We start from the raw sequence: 18,087 nt of genomic DNA, 5'->3' as shown, positions 1-18,087 counted from the left end.
GCTGTATCTGGCAGGCAAGGCCACAAACTTCTCATCTTAGCTTTAACCCATTACTTCACAAAAGGAACTTCAGTTTCTCCAAGTCTGTAATTAGACTCACAAAAACTGCACATGTACGTTTTTAAATTGAGAAGGCACTACACCTTATTCTTAAGAATTCATTTCTTTCCTAGTCTCAACTGAACCATTTCCTATTATCTCAGGTAATCCAACCTGGATTTCTTCCTCATGTTTATATTTTTATTTCTTCTACTAATCTGGTAAGTTCCTCAAGGTAAGAACGTCTGTTACATCTTTGCATACTCTGTACCTTCAATATATGAAAAAAATACAATCATCTAACCTTCAAAGATGTGCTAATGGAAGTATTTACAATATCCTGCTTTCAAAACAAATCACATAATCAGCCCAAACTTCAAAACAACTTTGAAAATATAATGTGACAATTATATTCACATTAATTTTGAAAAAAATTGGGTCAAAACATGATCACATACCTCACCAAAACCACCAAAGTACTCCCTTATTTTCTCTTCAGGTGTATCTGGAGAAAGGCCACCAACAAAAATTTTTTTAACAGGCTCTTTTGTTTTCATGGCTTTGGCCCTTTTAGGATCAATCACCTTCCCATTCAATTTATGTTCTTTCTGATCCATGACCTAGGAAATTGAAGTTTTTCATTTTAAGTATGTACCTTAATTTAAGTTCAGATTATTAACTTAACTTAATAATTATAGTTAAATAAATATAGCTAATGCCAGGTATATGTTGACTTGCTTATGATTAAAGAAGTCAAACTGTGGTGATGTGACATCAGCTAATATAGAACTGTTCAAACCTAAATGCCAGTTAAGAATGGGGAGGAGGGGAAACATTTAATTACTAGAAAACCAACTCTCCATTAACTGTCAGCAACATCGTGATTGCTATTTCCCCTTAGCCCAAGAAATTTCAAAATCTATACTTTTGTGAACTTGTCACAGATCATCCCTTTAATTAGGTGTCTTTAAGTCTCAGTATTCTTAAAGTTAATTTTTTCAATTTAGTAGAGCCTGGCATACAGGAGATATACAGTAAACAATTAAAGAGGACTCTTCATAAAATATATTGGTTAAGAACTATAGCTCTAGCTTCATATACCACAAAAGGGGAAATCACAAATGGGCGAATTAGTGTTATCAAACTATCCACATCTTATATTATTAACTGATCAGAACACATAACACACTACCTTATCTACACTCTCCGACTCTTTAAATAGCACAAAGCCAAAACCCCTTGATCGCCCTGTGATAGGATCTAACTTCAGAGTGCAGTCTACAACTTCACCAAATTTGGAGAAGTAGTCCTTCAGATCTTTCTTTGTAGTGTCCCAGCTAAGGCCTCCTATAAACATTTTCCTGTAAAGACAAAAAGTAATATTAAAATGCTAAAAACAAATAAACTTTTCCACAACATTAATACCTTTCCCAAACTGCACCAATTTATTGGGCAGTGTATTAAATAATGTCCTTCCTACATAATCACATATCAAGAACACCCCATTCCAGTTGTTAGGTTTTGCTTATTACTGCTGCTATCTGCCTAATTACAAAAATAGTGAGCAAGCAGCCAATTCTTTTGACTTGCCAAAAAGATAAATGTAATCCCAAAGTAAAAATACTGTACATCTAAGTCTTCCTTAAATTCCAGGTTAAGTATTGGTAAAAGCAAAAGACAGAATTTTAGCTTCAAATTTCCCTTCCAATCATTAAACTTGTAAAAAGGCTACATAGTCCCCACTGATCACAGCAACCAGCATATTTTTATGCTGAAGCTCCTTTCTATTTAACAGTAATTCTCTGTCATTAACAAAACTCTTAGCACATAAAATGGAAAATTCTAAGTCTCACAATTAGGTTTTAAGTTTTTGGATTGCTAAGAGTCTTTAATAAAGACAAAAGTAACGTGAACAATTTAGTGAACAAGAATTACCCACTGAAGCACAATCCACTAATTAACTTATATGATTTATTTACAGTAGAACCTCAGTTAACCAGCAATAAAATATTTAAACCTTGAAGATGCTAAAAGTGACAGGTGGTAAGTGGAAACCACCAAAACACTTTAAGACCAAAAATACATACTCAAAAAAATTTTTCTCAGGTGAAGTATTATTTTTATTACAGCAAAATGCCATAATGCTCAGACTTGGCAGCTCTGATTCCTTTGACATCTGCCCCCTTTGCCACCCCCTAGCCCGCCCCAAAGAGCTTACACATACCACCTACCCTTTAAAGAGACAGGACTGGAGATTTTTTAAGGGTAAACTGTCAGAATTTGTTATGTGAAGGCTAAAACTTTTAAGGGAATAAAATCATGCTTGCTCAACAATTTCTCATCTTTGTAATTGGGGTGGATAGGGAAGTGATACTAACTTTTGGCTCCAGGTAGAAATTAAAGCAGGAAACATCTCCATCTTGTGGGCATTTAGGACATTGCCACTAAAGCCAATTCCTGCAACAAGAGGCCAATTGTGTCCCTGGAAGGAGATCTTGTTCAGCTTCTCCCCTAAAGATGCCAGATTAACTGAGGTGTTACTGATCTTACTTTCTCACCATAGACTTGTTTTTAACTTCTTACAACAAAGTTTAACTTTCAGTGCACAAGAAGACTTTAAGTATATACTGTTTCCCATTTCAGATTAAGTTTTCAAACTAGTACATGTATTATAATGCGAAGCTGGGTCATTTATATGCTTAACTTTTAGGACCTCCTTTAATAAAATCTTCATGCTTGAAGTAACCTTTATTAACCCTTTTTATATTTATAATCAAATGAACATAAGAAAACACCCATAATATACAGATAATTTTTAATTATTGCAAATTTCACGGGAAAAAAGTTTTCTCAATACATCTTCTTTCATTAAAATAATGCATCTTTTAAAATCCAATCCTTGTCACTTAAATTTATGCCTTAAACACTTTACTTTTAATTTTAACCTAAAGAACCAGAGCACTTCCTTCAGAGATGAAAGTTCATTAGCAACATTTATCCTTTCAAGGTAGGGACACTGATATATTTTTATAAATGAGAAATAACAAACTATAATGCAATGACCTCTTGCTCAGGTATCAATGGCAATTCTAGAACAGAAACAACTTCAATTTGAAATTTAATGAATTACCACCTTCTGGGATTAAAAAATTTTCCATCAATAATTTAACAATTTGAGATTATTTCAGCCTGAAGAGAATAAATAAATAACAAAAGCCTTTTTTAAAAAAACTCAAGTTGAGGGGTGCCTGGGTGGCTCAGACAGTTAAGCACCCAACTCTTAATTTCGGCTCAGGTCAGGATCTCAAGTGATAGGGCCCCCTGTCTGCTTGGGATTCTCTCTCCCTCTGGCTCTGCCCCTGTCCCACTCATGCTCAAGTACTCTCTCTCATAATAAATGTTAAAAAATAAAATAAAATAAATAAAAACCTAAAGTTGAAAGGCATGAATATTGTCTCATCTGTTCCTCTGATATTAAGACAGAACTAAGTTTGACTTTAATTTCCAAGGCAAAGTTTACGTAAGTGTTCTTGATTTAAAACTATTTAAGGGGCGCCAGGGTGGCTCAGCTGGTTAAGCATCAGACTCTTGATTCCAGCTCAGGTCAAGATCTCATGGTGAGATCAACCCCCAAGTTGGGTTCTGTGCTGTTGGCACGGAGCCTGCTTGGGATTCTCGTTTTCTGTGCCTCCTCTGCTTGCATGCTTATGCATGCTCTCTCTCAAAATAAACATACGTTAAAAAAACAAATTTAGGGGCGCCTAGGTGGCTTAGTCGGGTAAACATCCAACTTCGGCTCAGGTCATGATCTCACGGTTTGTGAGTTTGAGCCCCACGTCAGGCTCTGTGCTGACAGCTCAGAGCCTGGAGCCTGCTTCCGATTCTGTGTCTCCCTCTCTCTCTACCCCTCCCCTGCTCACGCTCTGTCTCTCTCTCTCTCAAAAATAATAAATGTTAAAAAAAAAATTAAAAAAAAAAAAAAAAAAAAAACCATTTAAAAAATTATAAAAAAAATAAAATTATTTAAGGGGTGCCTGAGTGGCTCAGTTAAATGTCCAATTCTTGATTTCAGCTCAGGTCACGATCCCAGGTTCATGGGACAGAGCCCCAAGTCGGGCTTTGTGCGAAGCATGAAGCCTGTTTAAGATTCTGTCTCTCTTCCCCTCTGTCCCTCTCCCCAACTCATACTGAGGAAAAAACAAAAAAGAAAAATTATTAAAAAAACAGAAAATTACAAAAAAATAAATTATAACCCTATGAATGAGACTGAGAGGCATGTTCCATTACTATTCACAAGCCCCAAATGTTTTTCACAGCATAGGAAGTCAGTTTTCTTAAATAGATAAGCATCCTAACCCATCAACTGGCCCAATAAAGAACTCTCTAAAGAAACTTCTCACCTTTAATACAATTGTTAGTTCGGGCTGTTCAATGTGTCTACCTTAAAGCTAAAAGGCCATTTGAAGATGTTGTTTTTCCTCAACAATCAAATCCCAAAATTTTTGGCCAACTATAATTTAAACATATTCCATAGGAGGATTATTTCCCCAAAAACTACAATGAAACACACAGTAAAACTTCAGCTATCCAGCACCTTTAGAGAATGAGCCAAATATTCCACCTTCTTTAAAACACTGCCTGCCTTCCAATTTCTACATTATTTGGGATGAGTAATTTTTCTACAACACACACTTCTGCCTTCTTAAATACAGTAATCATGATTTAACACTGTATGGGTCAGTCACCACTAATTCATATTAAGCTACTGTTAGCATGCCCAAAGGCTCTTCTGAAATGAGAGAACAATTAATACACTAAGTGCATCTCATTTCTTACTTCTTTTAACAAGTTCTATTATTCATTTTTGCCAGATTAATCACCTGTTGCTGTTAAATCCGCCCCCCACCACCACTTTGTAGGGTGGCTAGGTAGCCAGCACTTGAACTTTGTGAATTTTGTGTAAAGTAAAAAAAGTAAACAGTCTCTGAGCCTACGTGACTCTTCTTTGAGACAAATGCATTACCATTTTGGCAGCCCAAAGCACTTTTTTTTTCCCCTACTCTAACAAGGAAGACTGCTGCACAACTGATAACCAGACAGGTAAATACACTACAATGAACACAAACTGTTCCAGATGCATTCCGTGTTAAATATAGCACATTCATAGGCACACCAGAATAGTACAGTAAGAAAGAGCCGATTATCTTAATTTTGGATAAATGGGAATTATTTTAGCCTCTCAGAACACTAGCATTCTGACAAGCTCTCCCTCAAATTATGAGATGGCAGAAGATACAATTTAAATTTTTACTTTTCTGTATTTTGCTTAAAGCACACCTACTGTCAGTCCAGATTATCTCTGCTGCCTTGGTTCAAGACTAAGTTTCAGGTTACTGTCACTCCTACAGAGCTGTGCAAACACTTACAATGAGATAGACCGAACTTCAGAAAAATCCTAAACAGCCAAGTTAAAAACGTCACAAGACTTGTTCAAATAGCAACAAAAATGGGCCCCTAATCCTACAAGTTTAAAATTTGATCCTTAGTTGTAAGTGAATTGACAATCCTAATTAAAACAGGCCTTCATCTACAGAATGTTAACTCATTAATTTTGTATTCCTATCTATAAATTACTGAGCACCCAAGAGGCAATACAGTATTCAATTTAAAACACCTACTCAATGAGGCACCTGGGTTACTCAATCAGTCAAGCGTCCAGCTCTCAATTTCGGCTCAGGTCATGATTTCATGGTTTGTAAGACTGAGCCAGGCTGAGCTCTGAGCTGGGCTCTGAGCTGACAGCAGACAGCCTGCTTGAGATTCTCTCTCCCTCTCCCTCATACTTTCTCTCTCAAAATAAACTTTAAATAATAAGTAAACAAGTAAATAAATATAAAAAAACACCAACTCAACAACTGAAAACTTGTTTTTTACAGATATTGATATTACACCATATTATAATATTAAATAACAGACATAAAGTTATACAACTCAGTGCAGATGACTTTCCAAATGCTATGCAATGTCATTTAGGAATTTAAGATTGCTTAGCGGGACATCCTATTCTAGAGTAAGTAAATTTAGAGGTAGTAAGCCAAACCCCTAGTTTATATGCTACCCCCACCACTTACTAAATATATGTATGACCCTCAGGAAAACAAATACCCATGATTGTTTCCACATCTGTAAATGAGAGGACTAAAAGTCTATTTCACGAATCTTCAATAAGGATAAAATGAACAAGTACAGGGGCACCTGGCTGGCTCAGTCCACACAGCATGCCAATCAATCTTGACTTCAGGGTTATGAGTTCAAGATCCATGTCACATGTAGAGCTTACTTAAAAAGAAAAATAGCATTGGGGCACCTGGGTGGCTCAGTTGGTTAAACATCCAACTTTGGCTCAGGAATCTCAGTTTGTGAGTTTGAGCCCCACGTCAGGCTCTGTGCTGACAGCTCAGAGCCTGGAGCCTACTTTTGGATTCTGTGTCTCCCTCTCTCTCTGCCCTCCCCCACTCATGCTCTCTCTCAAAAATATAAACATTAAAACAAAACAAAACAAAAAAAGTACAAAAGGAAAAAATAGTATTAATAAATGAGGAAGTACACTTCAAGGGCACAGAACATAGTCTGAAACATCCCAAGTATTCAATATAAAGTTAATTTAAAAGGGGCAGAGCACAATTTAAAGTAACTTAATAAAGCAATGTTTTCATTTACTCACAGGCTTAATTTTTTTAAATCTGCATGAACTATATAAAGTTGCCAACATTAACAGGAAAAGGCCAGAATGAGGTTTCATATAAATGGATCCTAAGATTATTTTCAATATTAAATAATACTTAAAGTAATCCAGAGATATTTAAATATCCATGTAAAAAATACAGACTAGAAATTAGATTGTCTAAAAAACTCAAAATGTAGTTAAAAAATCATCTTGAGGACTTGTCTGTAATCCACATAAACACCAAGTTTAGTAAGGAATTAATTTCAAATTATAAAAGAGGTAATACATATGCAACAGGGCTGATAGAAATATTGATTTAATACTGTTTTTCACACCCCAAAAACATTCTCTGTACTGAGATCACTAGGTTTAACACTCCAAAGTCAATAGTTACTTTAAAGTCCTTCTCCTAAGAAGTTGAAACACCTTTTTCGAGGTAAAATGATAAACACCATTACACTCCCAATTTTGAAATAGGTTCAAAAAAAAATATTCTGTAATTTTCAAACACTTCCTAACAACTCCTGTATGTGGTTTCATAACAAGTTCTGACAGTTTAAAAAACACAACAGAAATGTCAAGTACATAACATGACTGGCCAATCACTGTCACCTTTCAGAATATTACTCAACTAAGCCACCAATTCTTATTTATATTTTCTAGTGTGTTATCATTAAAATTCATTTAAAATCCTAAAATGACAAAATATAATGAAATCCCACCAACATGAGTAAAATCAGTATTTTTCCTTAGAAAGTATACATTTAAAGTTAAGTAACTAGTTACCTATAACGGGGGGCAGGGGTTACTTTTTACAACCAGATGACACCATATGGTAGGGTAATCATTTTACAATCTGTATAAAAAATACCTTTGGGAACAGACTGACAAACTTTTAATAAGTCAGTAAAGATTAATTCCTCTAGCCTAGTATATGAAGTCTCAGTGCTACTTCATCCTTTAGAATGAACTTATAGGACTAAAAAAGATAATTAAGTTGAAAACATAATAAAATGACAGTTTTTAAATGTTCAACCCAAAAATCTCCCCTTTTTCCTTTCATTCCAAGGAAAGAATGACTTCCTGTAATTTTGCTTTTAAAATAATCTCTCGATCAGCTTTAAAAGGTAAACTCCCATCTACCTGAAGGTTAAGGAATGGGGTTTCCTTAACCTAGAGGTTAAAGTTCTGGTTAACTGAGATTACTACACATTCACAATTCTGTAGTTTTCCATTGGAAATCAATTTAGACATCAACACTGAACTAAGAAAATGATTTTTGCCTTCTTGATGAAATTTTAAGACTCTTGCAATGCTTTAAAATCACATTACTTTTTAACAGTAGAAAAGAAAAATTATAGAAGATTGCTTCCATGACAATGCCTATTGGTTGCTTTTTGAGTATATTTGCTAATAATTTTTCATCTGTGTTTCTTACAAGACTAAAGGGGGAGAGGGAGAATTTCCTAGCTTGAACTGTGTGGTATTTCAAATCCAGATAAGCAGGAGTTTACAAGACATGACCAATACTTAACTATCACCTTGATTATTGGCCAAACACTACCAGTAATAAAGTCTCCCCACCCCCAAATAGTCTTGAATATCTAGCTCCAATATACAATTTAATACTCCAGAAACTAAAACATGCTTACCTTTACTCCACAGGAGTAAATCACTGGCAGTATCAACTATTAAGGCACCGGATAAACACACACAAGCTATGAAAGCAGGCTATGTGGTCAATCTTCCTGTGATGAGCATTGTTTCCAACACATAGATCAGCAAACCAAGTAACAAACAGGTTATATTACCTGAAACCACACTGTTTGAAGTGAAGTAACAGAAAAAGATCCCACGCTTCCAGCATCCAGTTCAGTGCCCTATCTACTAAAATGTTGAAGCAGAACTAAAGTCAAATAAAACTTGGACTAACAGTTATATTTCATTCCATTTGTCAATCTGCACACACACTTGAAGTGCACAGCTTTGAGTGGAATAGGAAAAAAGTTATTATTCTGCTCCTTTTAAAATGCTTTCAAGCATAACACATTATCACCTGAAGACTAAAACTAATTCTCCATATTGGCCATAAACCACAAATCCCAATAGTGGATTCAAAACTTTCTTATATTAGAGCAGCCTTACAGGGAACAGAAGAGCCAGACAATATTAAAAATACACAGTAAAGGGGCGCCTGGGTGGCTTAGTCGGTTGAGCATCCACTCTTGACAGCGGCTCAGGTCATGAGCTCGCAGTTGCGAGATCGTGAGATGGGGGCCTGCTTGGGATTCTCTGCCCTTCCTCCACTCACACGCTCTTTCACTCACTCTCAAACAGAAAACAGTAAAAAAAAAAAAAAAAAAAAAAAAAAAAATACACAGTAAATATACTTATAGAAGAGATCACATGATTTGAGGGAAAAACCCAGGCCTAAGGCCAAGTATTTATCTCAAAAGGCAGCACTGAAAATCCTCAATGATTTTCTCTAATTCCAAACCCTAAAAGGTCAGTGGATTTTTAGTATTTTCCATATTAAAGATTTTGAAATGAAAAGAATTTAATACTCCTCCTTTCTATGTTCACCATCTTGAGACTTGGGAGCATTAATTTCTGCAATTTTAACACTAGAAACTTATCAAAGGTCCCAAAGAACACTAAAATTCAGACCATCTACTCAGGGTCTCAACTTTTACAGTAAACCCAAATTGACTGAATTAAAGGCCAGTAAATTAGGTATGAGATTGCTCTAAAAGTGTTTTAGAAAGCAACGTTCAGAATGCCCCAAAAGCAATAGGGTATAGATAATAATCTCAAATATTTAAAACAAAAACATGTATGACCATTTCTTAAAAATCAGACAGCAGTCAACCAACAGTAAAATTCACAAAATTCCCAAAAAAAAAAAAAAAATCACACTTTAGTTTATATGCTAAGTTATAGGACTAGATCTACTGCCCTGTTATTAGAAAAGTACTGCCGTATTTTGGCTGATAACCGAATGGAACTATTTTTGCTTTCTGTCCAGTCCAATGTGGGCAAGTCAATGTACCTACCTTATAAAACTGTCTGAAAGCTAACACAGTATTATAGTTTCCCACTGATCTTGAAACTTAAACTCTCCTCCAGTAGCTTACTATATGACGTGTATATTTTGACCAACACAAAATTTTGTTACCTACTCTAAAAGAACTGAAGCCCAGTAAAGAACATGAGCCCACACCAAAATGGGAAATTCCAGTGCAACTGCTTAAAAGTAAAAACTAGGAATGTTGAGTTGGAAAGATAAAAATAAGGTGAACTGAGAAAAGCATTTTATTACAGAAATAATTACTCTAAAGGTCTTAAGTGTGGAAACATCCACAAGAAGTGTAACAGGCATGCCCTCCTAAGAACAACTGTTTATTCTTATACTCAACATTAAAAAAAAAAAAAAAACTTTGGGGTATCTGGGTGGCTTAGTTAAGTGTATGACTCTTGAATTTGGCTCAGGTCATGATCTCATGTGAGATCAAGCCCCACGTGGGGCTCCACGCTGACAGGACAGAGCCTGCTCAGAGCCTGCTTGGGATTCTCTCTCCCCCTCTCTGCTCATCCCCCCACTCACGCTCTCTCAAAATTAAAACTTTAAAAAAACGAACTTTAAGTCCACAACAAACTCGTTTTTTAAATATTTTTAGGATTGAAATGTAATCACTTTATTCAAGTTAAAATTATAAAAACTAATGCAAACCAAATGTGTTTAAGAAACTAAATTCAGATGATTTTATATCTAGTAGAGCCAGTCTTATCCTCACTCCTGAGACTATTATGAAACTGCTGCACGATATCCCTCATACTGGGAGACAGAAAGGAACAGAGAGTGGGCAAGTACACAAACCAAAAAGAAAAACAATAGTATCTGAAACAGGATGAGGCTGGCTGATCAGGCAGTAACTTTAAACAGTCAAATACTAAACTCTAAAACAAAGACATTATTTGTTAAATGTAAACTTGCTTAACTCAGAATGAAACTCTGTTAAATCCTACTTGCAGAAAATTAAAAGAGGTCATAATCTAAAACTTTCACTATCAATATTTAATTGTCCATTTTTCCTTAAGAGATTGCTCAAAAAACTTGTCAAGTTACATTACTGGGTAGCAGGGCAAGAGTAATTCTTACAAGATCGTAACAATGATCTCAGACCTAAGTTTATGGTCCTTTCTAATCACTGAACTGCTTATGTAAGATTTAAAATATGTAATAGAGTAAAAAAGTCAAGAGTAACAGTTTAATCTTACTTAATTTGACACAATTAACAGTGAAAATGAACAATCACAGTACCAAGTGGATTATTTTCATCAAAAGTATCTTATTTTGTATGTCAAACTAACCCCAGTCTTTTTACTTTTCCCTTTTGCCTATTTCCAGTCTGCTTTATCTGCAATGTAAAACTGGACAGATTTTAGTAGATGAGAATATAGTAGTAAGTAAAGCTCGTGTAAAATTTAAATGTTATCCCAATTGGATTCTTCAAATAGAATGTAGTTTGTACAGCAGCTCTAAGTCAACTATCTACAAATTACTGGTCCTCTAAACTCCAGTGGTGGTGGATACAAACTCCTGGAAAACTCAAATATAATCAATCCTAAAAGCAGAAAGATTGACATTTAGGGGAAACGAGGTATAAAAAGAACAATAATCTACCAGCCTTCCAAGAAAAAGTCATGCAATTTCAGCTACATGTGAACCAACCAACTGTAATTAACATTCCAACCAAATCACACTGAAAATAAAAAATCTGGTAAGAGCTGAATGTAGTGAAAAGCCACATCAGCCCGCCTCTGATTAGTACATATCCAATCGTTATTCAAGTTCTACTTACAAATATGGCTGGAGATAAATAAATTTTTGCACAATACATACACACGCTACTTTAAAAATTGTTTTACTTTTCACATATCCAAAATATTTCAGTAGAACATGCAAGACATTTTAAACACACAAGATTTTGTATCAGGTAACCTTCCCATTTAACATTAAACTTAGACATCCAACAAAAATATGTCCTAAAAAAAGAAATCAAATTTAAAATTACTGTACTATATTTTCTTGTTCAAATATAAAAATATTACTAATTATATTAAGTTTTATTTAACCAAACCACAATTACATGCATTACCACAGACCAAAAACCATGTAATGGCATTAATTTTGCCCAAAGATCACACACAATGCCTAAAGGTTTTATATCCCAGGCACAAGATATCCTACTGTACTATGTCTAGAATTTCCTGGGGATCAATGGGCAACTAACCAATACACAGCCTCTGCATGTTATGACTACTGAAACCTTTATAATACAGAAATAAAATTTAAAAGTTTTACCATTCTTCCCGCTGTGCCGTCGCTGCTTCAGAGTGTCGTGGGGAGGAGTTTGAATGGCTAGGGAATTAACAACCGGTACAGCAACCAATCAAAATTCTAGTTTTAGTTTTTGACATTGTTAGGGCTAAAAACTTTAATTCATTTACACTTCAGTTCAACAGTAGGAAACTACAAAGGCAGCTGCTTTGTGATTTGAAAAATCAGGGCTAAAGCCTGCCCCAAACAGCACGTTATACAATTAATCATTTTGGTGCCTCTGTCCAAAGAACAGAATTCAGAAATAAAAACCAAAATGTTAAAGGTTTAAGTTTCCAAATATTTAACATATTCCTTTCTTAAACCATATGCAATTCAAAATTAACTAAGAAAAGCTAGTTTCCCATCCCACCTCCATTCTCCCAAAGCCAGCACAATCAGCCTGACAAGTCTGCCTAGGCTGAGATTATTAAACTCGACATTCTAAGGTGCTTCTCTTTCCCACCCTCCAAATCTCGTGTTCTTTCCCAATAAAGGAAATCATGTTTTCTAATACTGGATCAAAACGACATCTTAACTGCTTTTACTTTCCACACCGTTCTCCTTGTTATAGTGAAGGAAAAAAAAAAAAACAAAACAAAACAGAATGACACACATAACCCATTACAAAAAGGAATGGAAGCGTTAACCCAAGAACAGCGGTCGGTAACGGGAGTAAGAAAACCTAACCAAGAACCCCGATTTAGTCCCTCCTGCTAACTCCTGTATTATGCTTCCGCTCCCAAATGCTGCACTCTAATAGATCAAATGCAGCTTTAAATAGTATATACAACTTATTCCGAATGGAGGAAGGCAAGTCAGTACTTAAACCTGCAAAAAAAAAAAAAATCATGCCACAGCACAATAAAGAGTTCGTTTTTATGAAAGAAGGCTGGTAGGCCTCCTTTAACAGTGGGTAAGAGAGCGGGAAGGAGAAATCAAGAGAGACCAAAAAAGGATCCTGGCCACGGGGATGGGGTTTTAAAAAAAAAAAAAAAATGGAAACTGCACATGAAAAGTAAGGTTACGATCAGTAAGAACAGTTAGGGAATCCAATAGCTGAGGGCGCGAAAAGGGTGCGCGGTTAGAATAACTCCGCGGGGTGGGGGAAGGGCAGCCAGCTAGCCGAGCTAGAAAGAGCTCCAGTCAAGTGCAGGCCCCGCCGGCAAGGAACTTAACCAAAGCCCATAAAGCAAAAGCCAACGTACCAACAAGCGATTCAGGGAATCTCACCAGGCCCAATATGTTCCGTAGGCTGAAAAGTAGGGCCTATGTACTCAAGCTGTAGTTCCATAACGTATTGTGGAAAATCGAAGAGACTGAAACCAAACTTATCCAAAATACTAAGAAAACATTCGGCCTGAAGCCGAGGCGGGAGGAGCTGAGTGGGCAGCTTACACGTTCCCCAAAGCATGCGCTTATAAACGAATCGCATCGTCTGGGGATACTAAAGTGGACGCACCAAATAAACCTTAGATCCCGGCATAAAAGCTTCCGAGTCTACCTTTATGGTTGGGACTTTATAAAACAAGGAAGAAATGGGACAGTGGCGCAAGAAAAAAGGTACCCCTCGACAGGCGGGAAAAAATCCTGGCGGCTAAGTCAGTGGGAGGAGACCCAAGGCGAGGGAGGGAAGGAGGGCGGGCCAGGGAGCAGCATGGTGACGGCTAAAGGTGGAAACGTGTGTGATGGGGGAGGGGACGATAAGCAGGCAGGGGGAGAAGGAAACGAAAGCCCCGGGGAACCCAGCGTAGAGAAGAAGAGAACTGTGCAAGAAGACTGCACGGAGGGCTGGAGGGCGGGCAGAGAGCGGGAACGAGGCCTAATGGCGGGGGGATAAGGAGGGGGAGGGGGGACTAGTTGGGCCTGACTATCCCGGGTCGCCCCTTACTCACCCTTCATCCTCCTCGTTCTTACTGGCATCGATCTTCGCCCCTTCCGACTCGGCGCTGCCCCCTTCGGTGCCTCCAGCCGCGGTTCCGCCCCCGGTCCCGGCTCCACTTCCCGCCGCCGCCGCTGCCCCCTGCGCCGCCGCCACCATGGCTCCCTCTTGCTCGCCTGCCGAGCCGCCTACCGCCGCCGTTGCCGCCGCCGCCGCCCCGTCCCCGCCGAACTGCTCCTCCGACATAGTGCTTACTGCCTCCGCCGCCGCCGAGACTACACCCGCCGCTGCCGCGAACCGAAACTAGCAGCAAAGTAATCCCCGCCGCTGCCGCGCGCCCGCTCTACCGCGCGAGGCACACAACAAGACAGAGAAGGCGCGCGCGGCTGCAAAGGCTCCTGCGCCTCTCCCTGGCCTGCCCCCCTCGCCTCCCACACTCGCGCAGCGCGCACTCCCGCTCTCTCTAGCTGCACTAAAAAAGAATAAGCAGCAGCGGCGGCCGCTCTTGCCTCCTCCTCGCTTTAATGGCGCCGCCGCGGACCACCTAAAATGGCCGACGGAAGAACGGCGCGTCCCGGTCACGTGACGCGAGAGCGCGCCCTTTGCGCCTCCCCGCCCCCTCTACCGCTAGCTTTTTTTCCTCTTCCTTTTCGGTCCCGCCCTCTCGTTCCCTTTTATACCTTCCCCTCACGCGCCGCGCCGCACAGCTTGGGGCCTTTAAAAGGAACCGGAAGTTGCGTTCCATAAGACCGCCGCGCGGGGACCATCGAGAACAAGGAATGCTGTTTCGAAGGCGCAGCTAGAGGGGCCCGCTCCCTCGCCCCCGCCCTTCCGAGGGTTCCTGGAGTCGGCCCACCCACCCCGCAGCTGCGAGCCGGAGTCGCGGCGTCGGGGTGGGGTGTGGCAGCACTTCCCAGTAGGCGACTGTGCCCCGTGCGCCTGTGGCGTAGGGGTGGGGGGGAGGGGAGGCGCACACCCGGCGGCTCCTGTCTCGTAGTGCCCAGCCGGAGGAAGGAGGCTACCTTGAGCTGGTGGCCCCGTGACTCTGGCTCTGTCCACCGCGGTACCTGGAGACGCTCGCCGTGCGCCAAGCGGCGCGCGTGCACGGACTGCCGCAGCTCCTCCGCCAGCGGTAGTTGCCCGCGACCGGGTGACATTGAGGTTTCCCCGGCTGCCGCTGCTGAGCTTCCCGACCTCAGGCGGGCCGACTGAAGACGCTGAGGATTAGGGCTCCTTTTTCTTTTAAGTTTACTTTACAAGTAAGATTTTTGCTTGCCTGCTTTTCTCCTGAAATTTTTCGTCAAAAGAAGCAGGTAACTGGCATATTTCAAAGATCAGGGATTGTTTTGCTCGATTTATTTGAGGATCCTAAAAGCGCAATTCTATGAAAAATACGGAGTTAGGAAGTGTGTGAGGTCAACCAGCGGTTCATTTCATTTAATGTTTTTTTAGTCCTTATACTAATTAGAATATATAAATGCTGTGAGTCTTTACAAGGTTTCTGAGCTTCTTGTCTTGTGGGATCTGGTTTTTAAAAGAACCGCTAAGCGTTTCTTGCAGGATAACAGTAAAGTTCTTTAATAGACCTATTAAAAATCCCAGATGTGGTGGCTGGAAACTAGCTTATTTGGGCTTTGAGATTTGCAGCTTCCTCGATACAACTAGAAGAAAATTAAGTTTTTAGGTACTTCTTTAGTCAACAGTAATTCTTTGCCGATTTCGTATGTGCCCAGGCTCTGGAGAGAGAGAGTAGTGCAAAATACAGCAAAGAACTCTGAAAACATAAGTATTTTTTCCACTATGTAATTAAATAAATGTGTATTAATTGGACACTATCCAAAAATCTCAAGATGTTTAAAAATACCTATTTTTTGTTATTAATCAAGCTAGCCGAATTTACAGAATAATTAAAATTCAAAAATACAGATGAAATTCTGAAAATGTCTTAAAAATACAATCTTGGGGTGCTTGGGTGGTTCAGCTGGTTGAGTTTCTGACTCTTGGTTTCAGCTCAGGTAATGAGCACAAGGTTGGTAGGATTGAGCCCTGGGTGAGGCTCTGCACTCACAGCAGGCAACTGGCTTAAGAGTTTCTCTTTTCTCTCTCTCCCTCCTCTCCTCCCCCTCACATGCATTTTTTCTCTCTCTCTCTCTCTCTCTCTCTCTCTCTCTCTCTCAAAATAAAAAAGCTATATACTCCTATATTCTCTTTTTGTTGTTGTTGGTTTCATGTTTATTCATTTTTGAGACCCCGCATGAGCAGGGGTAGTGGCAGAGAGAGGAAGTCACAGAATCGGAAGCAGGCTCCAGGCTCCAAACTGTCAGCACAGAGCCCACCACAGGGCTCGAACTGGAACTCACGTACCTCAAGATCGTGACCTGAGCCAAAGTCTGAGGCTTAACTGACTGAACCACCCAGGCACCCCTATATTTTATTTATATATATACTTAACTGTATTAAGCAAATCATACACAGGCGGTATAAAGAACGTATCTTAGATCAAGTGATAGTGACTTCAGGTATGTCTCCACTTGTCAAAATAATAGCCTAGGAGAAAGTGGGTATTGAGCTCAAACCAAATACTTAAATTTAGAGACAACTAGGAGGTCTCTGGATATTTTCTGTCTTCAAGAGAGTATTTTGATTTTTGTTTGTTTGTTTGTTTTTTTAAAGATAGCTCAAGCAGGGGAGAGGGGCAGAGGGAGAGAAAAATCTCAAGCAGGCCCCATGCTCAGCATGGAGCCTGGTGGAGGGCTCAATCTCAAGACCCTGGGACCTGAGCTGGGATCAAGAGTTGGATGCTCAACTGACTGGGCCACCCAGGCGCCCCAGAAGATTCTTTGGCTTTTAAGACAGCTTTAGACATGCCCACCTTTTAGTAATAAGACTTTTCCAAAAAGGTTCATTTTAATTCACAAGTAGTCAGTAGCTTCTGGACTTCCTGGAAATTGTATTGAAAATTCCAGAAAACCTAGGAGTGATTTTAAATCTAATACCTTTACCATATGCTATGTAAGTCTGGATAATGCCACGTCAGTTATGTCCCTACTTATTATGGCCCAGATCTCTCTATTCTGTGCTCCTTCATTCACCTACATTCCTCTTAGAACTCATTTTACTTCATCCTTTGTTCTTTTCACGTTCTTCATCTGCCTAATAAACTTCTATTCGTATTTTTAAAACCCAGTCAAATGTTACTACTTCTGTGAAACCTTCCCAGACTCCCTGAGGCAGATTTAATCAGCCAGTCCCACAGCCTTTTAGCCTTACTTAAGGTCTTCTAAATATGCAATTGTACTAGACCATGAGTTCCACGAAAGCAAAGATAATGTGTTTGGTGTATCCTCCCTACCTACACATACACACACACACATATAACAGACTCAGTTGCTAGTAGAATTACTGAATGACAAAATACTGGATTATTTCCAACTAGCTAGGTTCAGAGCCTCTTAGGCAAACTAAGTGTGCAGTGACTTAAAAGTCTTCTCTGCCCACCATCCCACTTCATCTCAGGCATAAAACCACTTGGTGATGCATGAAATTCCTTAAAAAGGAAAAATACAAACTCACTCCACATCACAAGAATGTAGTGTTTAAGAAGCTAAAGACTGTAGGGGTGCTTGGGTTGCTCAGTTGGCTAAGCGTACAACTCTTTATTTTTTTTATGTTTGTTTATTTTTGAGAGAGCGCACACATGCAAACAGAGGAGGGGTAGAAAGAAAGGGAGACCGAAGATCCGAAGAAGGCTGTACACTGAGAGCAGAGAGCTCGATGTGGGGTTTAAACTGTGAGATCATGGGGTGCCTGGGTGGCTCAGTAGGTTGGGCATCTGACTTCAGCTCAGATCATGATCTCATGGTTTGTGAGTTCAAGCCCCACGTCAGGCTCTGTGCTGACAGCTCAGAGCCTGCTTGAGTCTCCGTCTCTCTCTCTCTCTCTCTCTCTCTCTCTCTCTTCCCATCCCCATCTTATTCTCTTTCTGTCTCTCAAAATAAATAAATAAAACCGGAATCACTTTTATCCAGAACAAAATACACATAGAGGAGTCACAGTTTT

At 39.3% G+C, this 18,087-nt stretch overlaps 2 protein-coding genes across 8 annotated transcripts in view; one reads left to right on the top strand and one right to left on the bottom strand.

The window, feature by feature from the left end:
* The window catches only part of LOC122218102 (vesicle-associated membrane protein 8-like), a 48,237-nt gene extending 47,920 nt beyond the window's left edge, over positions 1 to 317 (top strand). For 2 of the 3 annotated variants that reach the window (XM_042936097.1, XM_042936096.1), the window contains exon 8: positions 204 to 315. In XM_042936097.1, the coding sequence (XP_042792031.1) occupies positions 204 to 278 (75 nt within the window). In that variant the 3' untranslated portion in view covers positions 279 to 315. Of the gene's footprint in view, positions 1 to 203 lie in introns of all 3 variants that reach the window. The other variant, XM_042936091.1, reaches the window with a different exon arrangement.
* Positions 1 to 14,603, bottom strand: part of HNRNPD (heterogeneous nuclear ribonucleoprotein D) — an 18,640-nt gene extending 4,037 nt beyond the window's left edge. Inside the window, exons 1-4 of one of the 5 annotated variants that reach the window (XR_006201857.1) lie at positions 14,042 to 14,603; positions 12,132 to 12,188; positions 1,232 to 1,400; positions 498 to 659 (exon numbers count right to left, since the gene is read on the bottom strand). Coding sequence is in view for 4 of the 5 variants with exons in the window: in XM_042936087.1 (XP_042792021.1) it covers positions 498 to 659; positions 1,232 to 1,400; positions 12,132 to 12,188; positions 14,042 to 14,274 (621 nt within the window). In the remaining variant the exon portion in view is untranslated. The remainder of the gene's footprint in view (positions 1 to 497; positions 660 to 1,231; positions 1,401 to 12,131; positions 12,189 to 14,041) is intronic. The other 4 variants (XM_042936087.1, XM_042936089.1, XM_042936088.1 and 1 more) reach the window with 4 other exon arrangements.
* Between the last annotated feature and the right edge of the window lie 3,484 nt (positions 14,604 to 18,087).

Source organism: Panthera leo, chromosome B1, assembly GCF_018350215.1.
Source record: "Panthera leo isolate Ple1 chromosome B1, P.leo_Ple1_pat1.1, whole genome shotgun sequence".
Lineage (NCBI taxonomy): Eukaryota > Metazoa > Chordata > Mammalia > Carnivora > Felidae > Panthera > Panthera leo.
This window is presented reverse-complemented; position numbering and strand designations above follow the sequence as displayed.